This window comes from Drosophila mauritiana, chromosome X, assembly GCF_004382145.1.
Source record: "Drosophila mauritiana strain mau12 chromosome X, ASM438214v1, whole genome shotgun sequence".
Classification (NCBI taxonomy): domain Eukaryota; kingdom Metazoa; phylum Arthropoda; class Insecta; order Diptera; family Drosophilidae; genus Drosophila; species Drosophila mauritiana.
Window position 1 is genome coordinate 11,245,221 of NC_046672.1, and position 17,624 is coordinate 11,262,844.

The 17,624-nt window shown below is 42.6% G+C and overlaps 3 protein-coding genes across 3 annotated transcripts; all 3 read left to right on the plus strand.

Moving 5' to 3' along the window:
* Positions 1–631: 631 nt before the first annotated feature.
* LOC117147127 (TWiK family of potassium channels protein 7) lies at positions 632–9,033 on the plus strand. Its single transcript, XM_033313893.1, has 8 exons — positions 632–700; positions 5,101–5,262; positions 5,332–5,455; positions 7,388–7,537; positions 7,837–8,028; positions 8,085–8,200; positions 8,263–8,355; positions 8,421–9,033. The coding sequence occupies exons 1-8, from the start codon at positions 632–634 to the stop codon at positions 8,574–8,576; spliced, it is 1,062 nt and encodes a 353-aa protein (XP_033169784.1). The 3' UTR covers positions 8,577–9,033.
* Positions 9,034–9,601: 568 nt separating this feature from the next.
* On the plus strand, positions 9,602–15,741 carry LOC117148098 (cytochrome P450 4g15). Its single transcript, XM_033315313.1, has 6 exons — positions 9,602–10,332; positions 10,933–11,130; positions 11,564–11,746; positions 14,062–14,759; positions 14,837–15,128; positions 15,233–15,741. The coding sequence occupies exons 1-6, from the start codon at positions 10,134–10,136 to the stop codon at positions 15,394–15,396; spliced, it is 1,734 nt and encodes a 577-aa protein (XP_033171204.1). The 5' UTR covers positions 9,602–10,133; the 3' UTR covers positions 15,397–15,741.
* A 308-nt stretch (positions 15,742–16,049) lies between these two features.
* On the plus strand, positions 16,050–17,588 carry LOC117146613 (ubiquitin-like modifier-activating enzyme 5). The gene is made up of 2 exons (XM_033312941.1): positions 16,050–16,472; positions 16,565–17,588. The coding sequence occupies exons 1-2, from the start codon at positions 16,192–16,194 to the stop codon at positions 17,496–17,498; spliced, it is 1,215 nt and encodes a 404-aa protein (XP_033168832.1). The 5' UTR covers positions 16,050–16,191; the 3' UTR covers positions 17,499–17,588.
* The last annotated feature ends 36 nt before the right edge of the window (positions 17,589–17,624 follow it).

Genomic DNA, 17,624 nt, shown 5'->3' on the forward strand with positions numbered 1-17,624 from the left:
GAACTTACATGAAGCAAAACAGGCAGTCAGGTGGGCGGGGGCACGTGTGTTTGGAGTGTATAAAATGTATATATATGTATATGGATATTAGCTCCAACAGCTGATTTGTTGTTGTGCCATGCAAATGGCACCCAACTCTGCGATTTCCTCTTTTTTTTTTTGGTGGTTTTTCAACTTCTCCATTGGCTTGTCACGTGCTGATGGACACGCAAAAAGGGTGGGTCATTCTGGGGGTAGCAGGGGTCACAGGTTGAGTTGAATGTGGGCTCCACTCACGTCGCATTTGCTATGATTTGTTGTAACCAAAAGCAGCGCACAGAGCTTAAAGTCGGCTTTGGATTGAGTCAAGTGATTTGGTGGATTGCTTTTAACTTGGAAATATTCAAGTAATTGAAAACTAACTAATTAGCTTCGAAACTGAATATGCAATTTGCCAAAAGAGATCATCATCTCTAACTACTTAACAAGTAATTGCAATTGATATCCATCCATCCATTCCTGCTGACCATTCCTGCTGATTTCCAATTCCTCAGATGATTTCCCATTTCATTCGGTTCGTTTGTATGGCAAATCAAGTGCTCATCCTGGCCATGTGACTGAATGGGTCTAGAGTCTAGACCCGATGATAGCGATGGCAATCTCTGGTAGCTACCACCATGCCCAGCCCATGGATGAGCTTCGTCCGCTGGCGATGGCCGATGTGGGTCAGGCGATGGCATTAGCATAAAACGAACATCCAAACCGGCGCTCCAGGAATCAGGAATGGCACTTACTCGCCGCCTTTTTGCCGGCCATTGCCATTGTGTCCGGAATTGGTTAATTAACCGCAGGTGGGGCACAGTCCACAGTCCACAGTCCGGCATTATCATTCCTTTTCGACTTTAATTCGATTTCAGTCTGCTGTTTTTGTTTCTTTCTTTTTTTTTTTATTTTATATTTCTGTGCTGCTCGGCCTTGGCCATAATAATTACGCATAAATATGTCAAGTGGGCCAGGGTGCGAATGGAGCACGGAGTGGGCCAAGCGGCGGGTGGTCCTCGTCGGGCTGCTGTGCCGTTGGCAATAAAAAGCCATAAACGTTTATACATTTACCATTATAATTGGGCCTTCTGCCGTTGTGTGTGTGTGTCAACGATACGATACGGATGGGGATGGGGATTTGCCTGGAAGTGTTTTTGCGTGGAATCCAACTGTTACAAGTGCCGCCGTGCTGTGATTCTGCTGCTCAGCAAGGAATTTATTACGCTTCAGTTGAGGATAAGTTGATTATTGTAAAATAATAGTCACACCATGCAGAATGATTTATTAAAGTGAGTGAAGCAAAACACACTCACTTCTATTCAGTTTTATGAGTTTAAAAGGTCTTCAAGGATTCACAACCCTATGAGATTTGTATCTCATAAATACTTAATTTCACATTATATACGCCCTTTTAAATCCTAATCCTTCACTCAGTTACTAGCCGAAAGTGGGGATGCCCCGGTTTTTGGCACTGCCATCAAATCGCTTAACAAGTTGGATCGTTAAAATCTTACAATAGATCTTCGCGTTAAGAGCCCTCAGGCCATTCGGTTTTATTGCGACGAGCGCGGCGCACTCAATAAATAATCAAAACTTAATGGACTGACAGCGATTTATGCGTGCAACAACAAGTTTTCGTTTTGTGGAAATTATGTCTAATTTGGTATCAAATCATAAACTCATAAAATCAACAAGATGCCCGCGGTTTTAAACGCGACGACAGCAGCGGCGCGGAAAATGTGGGAAAATGTTTTCCCTTTTCCCATAAACAAAGAAGTTTCTTTTTCTTAACATTATTTAAGGTTGCTGCGAAATCAAAAGCTCAAGAAGCGCGCCCAGCAGACGCCGCTGTCCATTTTTCGCATTTTCCACATTTTTCGCATTTTCCGCCTTTGCCACATTTTCCGCATTTTCCACATTTTCACAACGCTTCCGTTTTGGCAGGACTGGCCGAGAGACTTTCCTTGCTTGGGTCAGGGTCCTGGGAGCAACTGGCGGTCATTGCCGCCCATGAAACTAATTTTCAATAAATAATACCAATTTATATTTATTATGCATTCGCTCGCAATAATGTGCGCTTCTGGTAAATAATCATAAATACGCAAGGTTAAGATTTATTGTTATTTTTTGCGTAGTGCGTTGAGTGAACCCGTCTACATTTCGTTTATTTGGGCAATTCACACTTTGTTGCTGTTGATTTTGGGGCATAAATCTTTTGAAACAAAGGGTATGTAATTTGGTTCAGTCATACGAACTGAATGATATGTATTTATATAAGACCTATAAGAACTGAAATATATGGTTAAATATTTCTGATAATACATATGAATATGATGATGATATGATATGATACATGATATGATATTATGATACAATAATCATATGAAGATATATGAATATCTGGCTCTATTTCTACAATTTCAACTCATATATGATATATATATACTCAGATATGATATATATATGACTTTCATAACTCATATAAAGTCTTAATGATTGGTTCCTATATCTATCTATACATCTAACCCCCTGCTCAACCGAAAGTTCAGCCTTGATAGATCCCGAAACATGACCCTCGTATGCCAAAGTTGCTTATAGTCAATCCTGCGCCCCTCTAGTGAATCCTTCAGAGGATGGTGTGCTGAATCAATCCGTGACCTTGTGTCGAACTGGAGCTGCCGTCCAGTCTACGGATTGTTTACTGACCGTAGCCCACTTTTCGGGGCGCTCGCGGCGGAAATGAATTATCGCCCGCTAAATGGGCGCGCACATCATTATTGCCATACTTATTTGCTCATGGAGGCAGCCGAGCAACATTTTAGATGGCTTTCTTCTTCCTAGGTTTTGTTCTTTTTTTTTTTTTTTGCCATTTTTGTTATTTGTAAATGAAGAGAAATCTCAGTGGACATTAAAAAAAAAAGCAAAAAGGGGAGGAGCTGTAAAAGCGGGGATTACGAAACTGGTTCCGGTCTCTGGGCTTTTGTTTGTCAATCTGGATTAGCTGGGCTGCCAGCCTTACTTCTATATTAACTGCCACTCCCGAAAAGTCCGGAATAACGCTGAAAGAAAATATAGTTACATAAATATTACAGAAATAAATATAAATCATTAGGTCTTTTTATCTTTACAGATAGCTTTAATAGTATCTATGTAGCTTACATGATATATATAGATGGATTAAGTAGTTTACAGATATTTAGATTTCTTTATATCCCAAGTAAATACTAAACCAATGCATATAGCCAAGCATATACAATACAATTTATTTGTTAATTATTTAATCTAGGAATTTTTAGAATTTTTCTGTTGTGTATACCATGAAGTCCAGTTCAGGTGGTCATTTTGGAGCACTCCATTATTTCCATATGTCGTGCGTTAATTGCGGCACATGTATGATGATGGCTGGGATGGTCAGGGGTTTCAGGATCTGGAGTTGGGAATTGGGTATGGGGCATGGGGCATGGGGCTTGGGGATTCCCCACTCTGGCTCCGCTCCTTGTGATTTATGGTGTGCAAAGTGGGGTGACAAAGTGACAAGTGCCATAAGCCGGTCACGGCGAAGAGTTGTGGGCAGGAAGTCACTTTGCGAAACAGTGATTTTACGAGCAAAACGGGTGGAACGAGTCACTTGTCATAAATTTGGATTGGGGCTTAACCCAATTGTATAGTTTGTAGAGCAATTTTCTAGTTTGAACTAACACACGCATATTTACAAAGTATAATGTAATAGCAATAGTTACTTACTCACTTACTTACTGAATATAAAAAGCTGTAGTTAAAAGAAATACTTCTATACACATATCTGAATCTGTAGATACATTTTAAGGTACCCGCATATTTCAATCTGTAGATACATATTAAAGTAACCGCATATCTCAACCTGTAGATACATTTTAAGGTAACCGCATATCATAATCTTTAGATACATTTTAAGGTACCCGCATATCTTAATCTGTAGATACATCTTAAAGTACCAACACCCGTCACGGTTTTTGCTGCCCGGAGTGCAGCTCACCCTGCCACAAACCTTCACTTATCATAACTCAGGGGAACCCCCTGTTTTCCGAGTGGTCAGGCAGCAGATGGGGCAGGGCCCAGGATAACCCCATGTCCAATAATAATTATAATTTATGCGCCGGCACAGAAATAAACACAGACGCAAACTTTCAGCTGTTCGTCTGTCTGCGGATGTAGCGAACCAAATTACAGATCTGTATCCCTGCTCCTGCCGCAAGTATATCTATCTATCTATCTGTGTGTATGTGTATGAGATGGCTCCATTGGAGCTTGGACAACTTGTCGCCTTTAAATTGGTCAGGGAGCTGGTCGAGGGATTGATTTCGGTGGCCGGGAATTAATTAACCAAGTGCAGAAATGTGCAACTGGGCAACCAATTCAATTAATCAAAATGGAGACGTGCGTGGAATGCAAAGCATTTGGCAACTCTGTCAAAGTCATGGAAAGTGATGGAAACACTTTGAGTCACTCAAGGCTGCCCATATATCTTTCTTACCCCATTTTCTTTTCAGTGTGTGTGTGTGAGCCGAAGAAAAATTGTCTGACACATTTAAATTGAATTTCCCAATTCATTTGGTTTCTCTGTCTTTTTTTTTTGCAAACATTTCGCTGGCTGGCTGCTTCGCCTTTCGATTTGCTGTTAAAAATAAAACTCGAAATCAATTTGTACAAACTATTTTTATATCGAAAACAACATACTACAAGTTAAACAAATTTCCAGCGATGATGTGCGAGAAATTGAATGAAGATTGGATTCTGTTGTATTTACGTTTTCTTTCCATCACTTAAGAACATCAAACAATAGCATTTCGAATTCCGCTGAATGGGCATTTTTTCATCTTCCTCTTTGGCTCATTAAAAATAATCGTTAGGTTATTGTTCATCATTATTATTAGTCGTCGGGGGCGAAGGTCACGGGGGAAAGTTCAACATTAAGCGGAATTCGAATGCGTTTGTATTGGATGCTGGGAAAATACCCATTCTGCATTCCCCAAATAAATCTTATTTATTTAGTTTATTTTTAAAATATGTAATTGCTAACTTTTCACACATTTCCTTCAGATATTTCGCCATTTAGAACGCCCTGCGGAAGTGGAGCGCCTTTCGCATCTGAAGGACATTGTGAAAACGCACAGAGAGCGCTTTCTGCACACCATACTGAACAACACCGAAGTGCACAATCTCGACGAGCTGTTGTCCTTCGAGCTGGCCAAATATGAAGCGGTTGGAACCCCTTTGGGAAACCCCAAGCTAACCACTGATTAACACTATTTAACGAAACCCATTTTGCAGGCCGTTCAACAGGCGGCTGAGGGAGGGCTACTCATTGTGGCCGACAAAGACTTTCCAGAGCCCTACGAGCGATGGAGCATCCTGCAAGCTGTGTTCTTCTCATCGACTGTGTTAACCACCATAGGTGAGCGATGCATCCTAAATTATTAATAAATTATTTAAAATAACAAACAAGATCCTCAAAGGGTGGAAGTTACGGCGTTATGGAGCTATGGTGTCAACTTGGCTGAAAATGTTCATATATCAAAACGAATACAAAGGGTGTTTTTATCATAACTTATTCAAAAATGGTCAAAAAAGTACAAGATTGACTTTTTTGTGCTGCTAATTACCAGTACTAACTATCCCTATCACTTTTTGACGGATCTTGAAAAATTAATTTTTTGGTCGATTTTTGCATTTTCGGTAAGGGGTAACATCATCAAAATTTGCGAAAATTGACAAAAAATTAAAATTCCAAATTTCGAACGCCAATCGATTGGGAATTAAATTACGAGCTCAACAAGGTATGGCAATCCATATTTGGATCATTATTTCCGAAATGTTGGCCCAAAAACTAAATATTTTCTTCCTTTAAATCTGGAAAACGACTTTGGCCAAAAATACGATTTATACAAAGGGTGTTTTTCTCATAACTTGTCTAAAAATGGTCATAAAATCACAAGAATGACTGTTTTGTGCAGCTAATTACCACTACTAACTATCCCAATCACTTTTTGACAGATTTTGAAAAATGTATTTTTGCGTCGATTTTCGCATTTTCGGTAAGGGGTAACATCATCAAAATTAGCGAAAAATGACAAAAAATTAGAAATCCAAATTTTAAATACAGTTTGATTAGAATTTTAAATACGAACTCAACAAGGTATGGCAATCCATATTTGGGTTATTATTTCCAAAATGTTGGCCAAAAAACTAAATATTTTCTTCCTTTAAATCTGGAAAACGAGTTTTGGCCAAAAATACGATTTATACAAAAGGTGTTTTTATCATAATTTGTCTAAAATTGGTCATATAATCACAAGAATGACTGTTTTGTGCAGCTAATTACCACTACTAACTATACCTATTACTTTTTGACGGATTTTGAAAAATTAATTTTTGGGTCGATTTTCGCTTTTTCGGTAAGGGGTAACATCATCAAAATTTGCGAAAAATGTCAAAAAAATAGAAATTCAAATTTTAAATACAGTTTTATTAGAATTTTAAATACGAACTCAACGAGGTATAGCAATCCATATTTGGATTATTATGTCCGAAATGTTAGCCAAAAAACCAAATATTTTCTTCCTTTAAATCTGGAAAACGAGTTTTGGGCAAAAATTCGATTTATAAAAAGTGTGTTTTTATCATAACTTATACAAAAATGGCCATAAAAGCATAATAATGACTGTTTTGTGCAGCTAATTACCACTACTAACTATCCCTATCACTTTTTTAAGGATGTTGAAAAATTAATTTTTGGGTCGATTTTCGCATTTTCGGTAAGGGGTAACATCATCAAAATTAGCGAAAAATGACAAAAAATTAGAAATCCAAATTTTAAATACAGTTTGATTAGAATTTTAAATACGAACTCAACAAGGTATGGCAATCCATATTTGGGTTATTATTTCCAAAATGTTGGCCAAAAAACTAAATATTTTCTTCCTTTAAATCTGGAAAACGAGTTTTGGCCAAAAATACGATTTATACAAAAGGTGTTTTTATCATAATTTGTCTAAAATTGGTCATATAATCACAAGAATGACTGTGCAGCTAATTACCACTACTAACTATCCCTATTACTTTTTGACGGATTTTGAAAAATTAATTTTTGGGTCGATTTTCGCTTTTTCGGTAAGGGGTAACATCATCAAAATTTGCGAAAAATGGCAAAAAATTAGAAATCCAAATTTTAAATACAGTTTGATTAGAATTTTAAATACGAACTCAACGAGGTATGGCAATCCATATTTGGATCATTATTTCCAAAATGATGGCCAAAAAACTAAATATTTTCTGTAAGCCTGATTAAATTAATAAATTAATTACTTTTATAATTCAACTATTTCAGGCTATGGCAATATTGTGCCAGTGACGACCGGTGGTCGGGTGTTTTGCATTTGTTTCGCCCTCATCGGCATCCCGTTCACCCTCACCGTGATTGCCGATTGGGGTCGACTGTTTGCTACCGCAGTCTCTGTGTTTGGCAAACACATGCCCAGTAAGTAACTGAAACATATTAAAAAAGCAACTGAAAATTACAGGTAAATGTAGGTAGAGTGCTTAAAGTGATAATTAAATGGTAATATACAATAATAACATAGTAATAAAAACAGAAGCGTACACAGTGCGTATGAGCGATAATTATGCGGCTGCATTGAAAAGCATTACGCATACGCACCGTTGACTTTTGAGCATATTTCATTTGTGCAATTATTGCAATGATGCGTGAAGACGCTGCAGCTGAATGAATACTTTATTAATCATACAAATGCATATGTTATTATATCAACCCACTAGCCAAACCAAAGTTTACCAACTTTATTGGCAAAACCTGGTTCTATGCCATTTTGGCCGTCGGCTTTCTGGGCGTTTACTTGGCCGCTGGAGCTGGTCTTCTCCTGCTCTGGGAAGATGATTGGACATTCTTCGATGGCTTCTACTTTTGTTTCATCACCATGACAACCATCGGATTCGGTGATTTGGTGCCAAGTAGGTTTGTGGGAGCGCTCAAGTGTGTATTTACTTAATTTTGCCATACTCTTCAGAGAAACCCAACTACATGCTACTGTGCACATTGTATATTCTCATTGGCCTGGCCTTGACATCGACCATCATTGAGCTGGTGCGCAGGCAATATGCCACCAGTTGGGCCAAGCTGCAGGTGGGTTCTACAAGTATGCACTATTTTCCTTGTATTACTTACCAAATTTAACCATTTTCCAGGAGCTATCTGGTCCCATGGCGGAGACCCTACGTCGCTTGGGCGAAACAGCGGGCACGGGCCTGGATTACACAGCCCTGCAGAAGGTGCTTACGGTATGATGATTCCCATTAAAGAAAAAAACACAATCATACGATACTAAATGAAGGTGTACCACCAGGTGTCCATGCCCAAATGGAATAGCAAGAAGAACGAGCATAGTCCCGATATTGCGGCCCTGGAAGCCATCACGAATGCCATTTTGAAGGAGGTGAAGGAGGCGCAGAACAACAAGCCGAAGGTCCTGCAGATCGTCATCTACGAGTCCTCCGTTTAGGATTATGCAAATATTAAACAAAAATCGGGGGAAAGAAACCAGACAGCGAGAGAGAGAGAGAGAGCTTCCAACGATGAAAAGTGCTGCATAGTTTTGGGCGAGCGGGCAGAAATGCAAAAAAAATATATATCAAGCGAAATATCAATTGTAGTTAGGCTGCCGATCGTCAACCACATGTTACAGTGGACACTGGCTACTGTAGCACTGCCAGACTTCCATAAGTTAGTGTCCGTACTTATAGCTATTATATAGTCAAATGTCTAGGCAATAATATTGCTCATACGTACACACACACACACACACTCACACATGCAAAGCACGGCAGGTGATTTAATATCTATAGTAATAGAAAATCTTTTTTTTTTAGTAATTCTAACCGTATGAGGTAGCTTAGGTTATTGGTAATCTTAATCGTAACTCTTGTCCATACCATGCATAAATGTCATCTTAAAAATAAACCAAGAAAAAGACTTCAACAATCTGCAAGCGTTTTTAACCCAACAGATATGTACATATGTTCAAAAGGGTGATTTTTCAAGTGATTTTTCAAGTAATTTTTCAAGTGATTTTTCAAGTGATTTTTCCCTTTGATCATTCATTTTCCTGCTCGAAAGCTTTGAAGCTCAGTTCTCGTGACGAATGGAACTTTCACCGGGAGGAGCTTAGAGAAGACCTGAGTTCCGATTCACATGATCCAATTCCACAGAGAACCCCCCAATTCCATACGGCAGTTATTTACTCGAGCACTGTGAGAAAAAGTGCCACCATTCGTGCTAAGATCGTGAAAAAAGCGCAGTGTATGCCACATAAAAATATTTAAATGTGCATTGAACTATAAAAGTATACTTGGAATCTTTTTGTTCTATATTTAAGTTAGTAATTGAGTTTAGCGGATCAACTTTTAGCAAGCCGATGCATTTGCTTGCGCGCTGGTTGCACAGTTTTTTTCGCAGTGCACACATGCTGCACATTGTTGGCTATAAAAGTCGTTCGCACCGTCGGCGCTGTCTAGTCGCTGGAAAAGAGGCGCGAGGAGTGCGAGTGCGCGGGTCCAACGTATCCAATTTATACACACAGCCAGCCGATTCCGAGTCCGTAACTCCGCCATCCGATCCGGGTCCGGTCCACTTCGCTCCGCTCCGATCCCATCCCATCACATCTTTATCCATCGCAACCCCTGTGTGTGGGTTGTGATTTTCGCGATCATTTCGCGCTTTTTGCCTCGGCGAGGGGCTGTCACCGTTTAGTTGTGCGCTGGCCGAGCAGCGAGTAACATCCGGTCCACCGATCCGATACGATCCTATCCGATCCCGATCCAACCCAGCCCATGGATAGCTGATCGATCCGTGTGTACTGTGTGGGAAGTGTGCGTGCGCCGATCGATTGGTTTTCTTTTTTGTTTTGGTGTTATTGCTGTGACCTGGTGAACATTGTTGACCGATCGAAACAGAGAGAGAGAGAGACGGAGAGAGAGCGAGAGAGAGAGAGAGCGAGCGGAGCGAGAGAGAGGGAGAGTGTGTGAGAGAGAGAGCAAGAGAAAGAGGATCCCGACAAGCAATGGAGGTGCTGAAGAAGGACGCCGCCCTGGGCTCACCCAGCAACGTCTTCTACTTCCTGCTGCTGCCCACGCTGGTGCTTTGGTACATCTACTGGCGATTATCGCGGGCCCACCTGTACAGGTTGGCCGGACGACTGCCGGGACCACGGGGCCTGCCCATCGTGGGCCATCTGTTCGATGTGATTGGACCCGCTTCATGTAAATCCACTAGACTAAGTGCCCTTTCTTTCGCGGGAATAGCCCCTCAGCACACATAAGGGTTAAGCAGCCAGTGAGAATAACGAGGATAACCAGTTTTAAATACGGATGATCAGGCAAACTCAGAATTTAAATCAAATCAAATCAAAATATTTCATTTTTAATATTTTCTAAAAAGAGATCCTGCTGCTATTGAGAAATCAATTTGGAACAAACTTTAAACTCTAAGGAAACATAACTACAAACATTTTTGAAACTTGTATAACACTAGTTTGAAAGTTTTTTAAAACACCTCTGAAAGTACAAATTTATTTGAAGTTATACTCTCTAGATTGTTGCTCAACAAAACTTTAATTCTGATTTAAAAGTAATTATCATGCATTTTCCTAAATTTGAAACATTGATTGTTAGTTTTTAGTCGCTTGGGATAAAGTTTCCAAATAATAGTGAAATAAAAATTCGTATCCTTTTATTTTAAGAATATTAAAGTGCTGTCGAAAGAACTTATTTCTCACTTTTAAAATATAACGTATTTTCAAAATGTTCGTGGTTTTGAATTGACCCCCTCCAATTAATCCGTGTATCCTCGTATCCCCGCAGCTGTTTTCCGAACAGTCATCCGCAAGAGCGCCCCCTTCGAGCACATAGCCAAGATGTGGATCGGGCCCAAGCTGGTGGTCTTCATCTACGATCCGCGGGACGTGGAGCTGCTGCTGAGCAGCCATGTCTACATCGACAAGGCATCCGAGTACAAGTTCTTCAAGCCCTGGCTGGGCGACGGACTGCTGATCAGCACAGGTGAGGGGAGAGGGGAAAGCCTCCCACATTTAGGGGGTGGTGTCCACTTGCCACTAATGCAATTTGCGAAATCATAAATTAATTAAGCGATCCGCTAGCCTGACAGTTGGCACAACAATGCCGCTATAAATAAAATCAACGTCGCAAAAAAGTCACGGAAAAAAAATGCACAGTCGTTTGCAGTAAAGATATACAAATTTCAAATGTAATAAATTCAAAATGATAATATGATAAATAATATTACACATATTGGATTGAATTTAGAGGAGTTTATAGTAATACTATTTGGTCAACATAGAATTATTTGGTTTAAAACTTGAAACTTGTTAGCTTGAGTGATAATCATGAAGAAATTTTGAAGATTGTTGGTATTTTTTAAGAGTAGCTTCCATGTACGATCGGTTCTACATCCCTGCTCCATCTATTGTTGCAGGTCAAAAATGGCGATCGCACCGCAAACTGATTGCACCCACATTCCATCTGAATGTCTTGAAGAGCTTCATCGAGTTGTTCAACGAGAACTCGCGGAATGTGGTGAGGAAACTGCGTGCGGAGGATGGTCGCACTTTTGATTGCCATGATTACATGAGCGAGGCAACCGTGGAGATTCTATTGGGTAAGTGAACAGATCTACAGATATATGGATATACAGATACAAATGTATACAGATATACAGATACAGATAGGTGCGATATACGGATACGGGGCTAGAGATAGCCATACCATGATTACACTAAAGTACAGTCAACCCACACGCACTCGCAATCGCAACGATCATCCGAAAACCCATGCCATCCCATACCATACCATATAGTTATACGATACGATACCATAGCATACCATGAGCATACAATCCAGCATCATCATCATCATCATTTCAGTTATATGCGTGCGCCCAAGTCACCCAATCCCCGCTAGAAACGCCGTGGATATGGACACATTATATTGTATGCCACACACAATTGAGTGCAGACCCATTTCCCTATATACTGGCAAATCAAAAATTTGCCGCTTTTGTTGTGGCCCCACAATGGGAGCAAATGAGCTATATGCATACATATATATACATATATATATGTGTATATATATATTTCAAATCCCGGCCCCCCGATTTAACCGAATTATGCCAAACTGATGCAAACTGGTTGGATTTGTCCCCCAAACGATCATGTGGCTTGTTTATGAAAATTCCATAAGTAGAGGTTTTTAAGTGAAAACTAACAAACGCAGATCAGTTAAAAAGTTAATCGATATCTTATTTGTAGAGTGAATTTGCAGCATATTATTCAAAACATAACTATTGTATCTCAAAGTAGGCCAAAGTTATTTGGGAATTTGAAAGTAATAGCAAAAACATATAACATGTACAAATACCATACTTATGCTTTATAGAAGCTTAACAATAGTTTCAGTTTTAGTTTCAATTTCATGGGAATATTACACCGAGATATCTGAAAGATCCAAGTTCTATAGCAGCAATAAACAACCCCATATTTCTAGATGCAGGTTAAGGTAATCCCTATGAGTTTGGGCCACCCAAATGGGCTTGTTTATGATCATGCCAATGCCACCCAGACGGCAATTCGCTTAAAGCCAGACACGTTTTGGGCCTGGAGTGAAAAGTGAAACCGGCCAGAGCCTAGACAAATTGGCCGGTGGCCAATGTTAATGACATTGTGGAGCTCGGAGTGCTCGGCCGATTTGGGATTGATTTGTAGGCCATTGCATAATAATCCGAGCCCTGCACAATTGAAATGCAGCCAAGATGGCAGAATGCAATTGCCTTGGATTGGATTGGATTGGATTGGATACGATGTGATGTGATGGAATGGGCTGGAATGGGTTGGGATGTGATGGAACCGAGGCGAACCGAACCGAACCGAACCGAACCGAAATGCAACGAATGCGGGACTCGCAGTCAGCAGTGCAATTAAAGCCACGTCGCACTGCCATTAAGCATTTAATCAGGAAAATTTGAATGCAACGACTGAGGTTGTTGTTCACGGCGATTATTAGTCAGGGGTATATGGGGTCTGGGTCTGACGCAAACGGGCAATTAGCAATTAAGAACTCAACGAAACGAACCCAAATGCCAGACGAAATGCGAATGAAAAGCCGGGCCAGTTTCCACAGGAAAAGCCCAAATGTGTCATTGCATAAGTCAGATTTTCATATTCCTTTTCCGCACGAGCAAAATTCAAATTTAGCAGTGTAATTCAAATTTACTGACCTATCTCATTCGCAACCTGAATCTTTCAAATCGTTTTCAGATTGCGCCCTCACTTTCCCCGTACATTTCGTTTAGTTCAATTCCAGTTATAGACCGTGATCCACTGTGATTGCCAATCGAGAGCTTATCAACAAAAAATAAAATGCCAAATTCCAGGCTCGCAGTTTTCCCACAGCACAAAAACACACATGATTGTACACACGAAGCGGATTTGTCCGTAAGCTCGTTTATGCTGTCATCTATAGATCTATTTATGCATTGTATCTACAATTAGACAGGCGGTGGATGGATGGTGAGCTGGCGGGGAATCCGGGGTCTACCTCCGCCGCCTGTTGTCTGTTTGTTAAGTTCAATTGGCGCTTGGGTCAGGCGAGTGCATTCCACTTCCCCCCATTTGTGCTGGGGGTCCATCCCATCCACATCCACATGCCATCCCTTGCCATCTCATCTCATCTCATTCTATCCGATCTCCTCGCATCCGATCTCGATCGCAATCTGCTCTTCAAATCCAGATACGAGTCTCTGCACTGAAAGGAAAAGTACGATTCAAATGTGATGGGATATTGTTTTCCAAGGGATTTCTACTTGGATATGGAGGTTATACCCATACTTCCCTTTAGTTATGAGTTAATATATATCACAACCTAAAGCTCCTTGTATAAATACACACCCTGCTGAGTGCTCCGTTTGGACCATTCCAGAGACTGCGATGGGTGTGTCGAAGAAAACGCAGGACAAGTCGGGATTCGAGTACGCGATGGCCGTGATGCGGATGTGCGACATCCTTCACGCCCGCCATCGCAGCATCTTTCTGCGCAACGAGTTCGTGTTCACCCTGACGCGCTACTACAAGGAGCAGGGTCGCCTGCTGAACATCATCCACGGCCTGACCACCAAGGTGATCCGCAGCAAGAAGGCGGCCTTCGAGCAGGGCACCCGTGGATCCCTTGCCCAGTGCGAGCTGAAGGCAGCCGCCTTGGAGCGGGAACGCGAACAGGATGGTGGTGTTGGTGGTGGTGACCAGACCGCATCAACAGCTGGCAGCGAGGAGAAGGATCGGGAGAAGGATAAGGAGAAGGCCAGTCCGGTGGCGGGACTGTCCTATGGACAGTCGGCTGGTCTCAAGGATGACCTGGATGTGGAGGACAATGATATTGGCGAGAAGAAGCGGCTGGCCTTCCTCGATCTGATGCTCGAAAGTGCCCAGAATGGAGCACTCATTACGGACACGGAAATCAAGGAGCAGGTGGACACGATTATGTTCGAGGGACACGACACCACGGCAGCCGGCTCCTCGTTCTTTCTCTCGCTGATGGGCATCCACCAGGACATCCAGGATCGCGTGCTGGCCGAACTCGACTCCATTTTTGGCGACTCCCAGCGACCGGCCACATTTCAGGTGGGTAACTAATGCCAATGCCACACATCACCATAGTTAGTTAGTTATATTCTTGAATGTCCGCATTCCGATTGCAGGACACACTGGAGATGAAGTATCTGGAGCGGTGTCTGATGGAGACGCTGCGCATGTACCCACCCGTTCCATTGATCGCCCGCGAGCTGCAGGAGGATCTCAAGCTGAACTCGGGCAACTACGTGATTCCCAGGGGCGCCACGGTGACGGTGGCCACCGTTCTGCTCCATCGCAATCCGAAGGTCTACGCCAATCCCAACGTCTTCGATCCGGACAACTTCCTGCCGGAGCGGCAGGCCAATCGCCACTACTACGCCTTCGTGCCGTTCTCTGCGGGACCACGCAGCTGTGTGGGTGAGTTGCAGATATATAACACTGAAGCAAATTGTGTGTATATTCGGATCGTCTATAATGAATAACAATAATGTGTTGTTTCATTTATTATACATTTTTTTTAGGGCGCAAGTACGCGATGCTCAAGCTGAAGATCCTACTGTCGACCATTTTGCGGAACTACCGTGTCTACTCGGACCTGACCGAATCGGACTTCAAGCTGCAGGCGGACATCATCCTGAAGCGGGAGGAGGGATTCCGCGTGCGCCTCCAGCCGCGGACCAGGTGAACCCCGGTGGCCGCGACGAACATCAGCTAGGCGAACCAGGTGGACCAGGTGGAGCGGGTGGGGCAGGCGGCGCAGGCGGACAGCACACCGTACACCGTACACCGCAAACAATAAGCTACCCAGAACGGACACTTATCCATACATATAACTCCACTTGTTGGCAAGTGATAGTCACCGGTTTATACAGTAATATTGATAATATTAAATAATAATAAACGTGCTCCCACACTCGATTTATTGAATAGTATAATGATTATTTTTTTGTCGCATTTAACACGAAAAGCAAACACAACTATCGTCATCTTCCTTTAATTGTTCTACTCCTCTTTTTTTTTGGTTATTTAATAATTATAATACCTATTTGTGTGTAATGATTTTGACAATAAATCTTTTGTGTAATTATACGAATGGATTTTAGTGGGAAATTGAAATGTTTTCATACAGCAAATATAGTTAAGAGCCATTTGGTTGCTGTTATTACTCGTCTTCTATTTTATGTATTTTAAAATTCAAATATGCGCGCCATGGCAGCATTAACCAACACTGTACCAGCAAGCAAGGTAATTTGGTATGTTTTTGGTATTTAACTATCGACCCTTGGCATTCACTAGCATGCGGCGTTGCCCCATCCCATCGAACGCAAGTACCAAAGTAATTTGGCCATCTGGCAGCACTGGCCAAAAGTGACACGGCGACAACGAGCTTAAAAGCGAAAGTTAACAATTAACAATTAAGAATTGCTGGCGAGCACAGCCAAACACACGAGCCAGGAACTGGAGCCACCCCAACGCTAGGATGTCGCACGCCATCGACGAACTGCAGGCGATCATCGCCGATCTGAAGACGGAGCTGGAGACGGAGCCGAAATCCAGCAGTGGCGTCGCTAGCAACAGCCGCCTGGCACGCGATCGCATCGATCGCATGTCCGCCGAGGTGGTGGACTCCAATCCGTACAGCCGCCTGATGGCCCTGCAGCGGATGAACATCGTCAAGGACTACGAGCGCATTCGCGACAAGGCGGTGGCCATTGTGGGCGTGGGCGGCGTGGGAAGCGTCACCGCCGACATGCTAACACGGTGCGTGCACAGCGAGAAGAGAAGGACAACAGTCATTCTAACTATGCTGTATTGATTCAAAGGCTATGTATTAATCAATTGATTTCCTGCAGCTGCGGCATTGGCAAACTGATACTCTTCGACTACGACAAAGTGGAGCTGGCCAACATGAACAGGCTGTTCTTTACGCCCGATCAGGCGGGCCTCTCCAAAGTTGCGGCCGCCGCCGCCACGCTGAGCTTCATCAATCCGGACGTGGAGATTGAGACGCACAACTACAATATCACAACGGTGGAGAACTTTGATCGCTTCCTGGACACAATATCGCAGGGCGGTCGGATAGCTGGCCAGCCGGTGGATCTGGTGCTCAGCTGTGTGGACAATTTTGAAGCACGAATGGCAATCAATGCGGCGTGCAATGAACGCAATCTCAACTGGTTTGAGTCGGGCGTTTCGGAGAATGCCGTCTCAGGGCACATTCAGTTTATCCGTCCTGGCGATACCGCCTGCTTCGCTTGTGCACCACCCCTAGTGGTGGCCGAGAACATCGACGAGAAGACGTTGAAGAGAGAGGGCGTGTGCGCCGCTTCGTTGCCCACAACTATGGGCATTACGGCTGGCTTCCTTGTCCAGAACGCACTGAAGTATCTGCTGAATTTCGGCGAGGTCTCTGACTATCTGGGCTACAATGCCCTCAGCGACTTCTTTCCCAAGATGACGCTCAAACCGAATCCGCAGTGCGATGACAGGAACTGTATAGTTCGGCAAAAGGAGTTCCAAGCCAGGCCCAAACCTGTTGTGATCGAAGAGAAGGCAGTCAGCGAAGAGCCGCTGCATGCCACCAACGAATGGGGCATCGAACTGGTCGCCGAGGATGCGCCACAAAGTAATCCAACGCCCGCCGAAACCCCAGTGATGGGTGAAGGGCTGAGGCTCGCCTACGAGGCTCCCGAGAAGTCCAGCGAAACGTCAGAGGAAACTGTAACTGCAGCTACCGCGGAAGAAACCAGTCTGGAAGACCTGATGGCACAAATGAAGTCCATGTAAATTGATTCCGTACTCCGTATTTATAGACACTTTTTGTAAAACACACTGTCTTTTTTTTTTTGGATAAACTCCGCTTAGATTTGTGTAATATTTGGGCCAAGCCATTTTTTATTTATTTAAATATAA

Coding starts and splice junctions, on each gene's coding strand:
- LOC117147127 (XM_033313893.1), top strand. CDS start 632: ATGGCAATCTCTGGTAGCTACCACCATGCCCAGCCCATGGATGAGCTT. Junction 5,263..5,331: donor AGCTGGCCAAATATGAAGCG/GTTGGAACCCCT, acceptor CCCATTTTGCAG/GCCGTTCAACAGGCGGCTGA. Junction 8,356..8,420: donor CCCTGCAGAAGGTGCTTACG/GTATGATGATTC, acceptor GTGTACCACCAG/GTGTCCATGCCCAAATGGAA.
- LOC117148098 (XM_033315313.1), top strand. CDS start 10,134: ATGGAGGTGCTGAAGAAGGACGCCGCCCTGGGCTCACCCAGCAACGTC. Junction 10,333..10,932: donor TGTGATTGGACCCGCTTCAT/GTAAATCCACTA, acceptor GTATCCCCGCAG/CTGTTTTCCGAACAGTCATC. Junction 14,760..14,836: donor AGCGACCGGCCACATTTCAG/GTGGGTAACTAA, acceptor TTCCGATTGCAG/GACACACTGGAGATGAAGTA.
- LOC117146613 (XM_033312941.1), top strand. CDS start 16,192: ATGTCGCACGCCATCGACGAACTGCAGGCGATCATCGCCGATCTGAAG. Junction 16,473..16,564: donor ACCGCCGACATGCTAACACG/GTGCGTGCACAG, acceptor GATTTCCTGCAG/CTGCGGCATTGGCAAACTGA.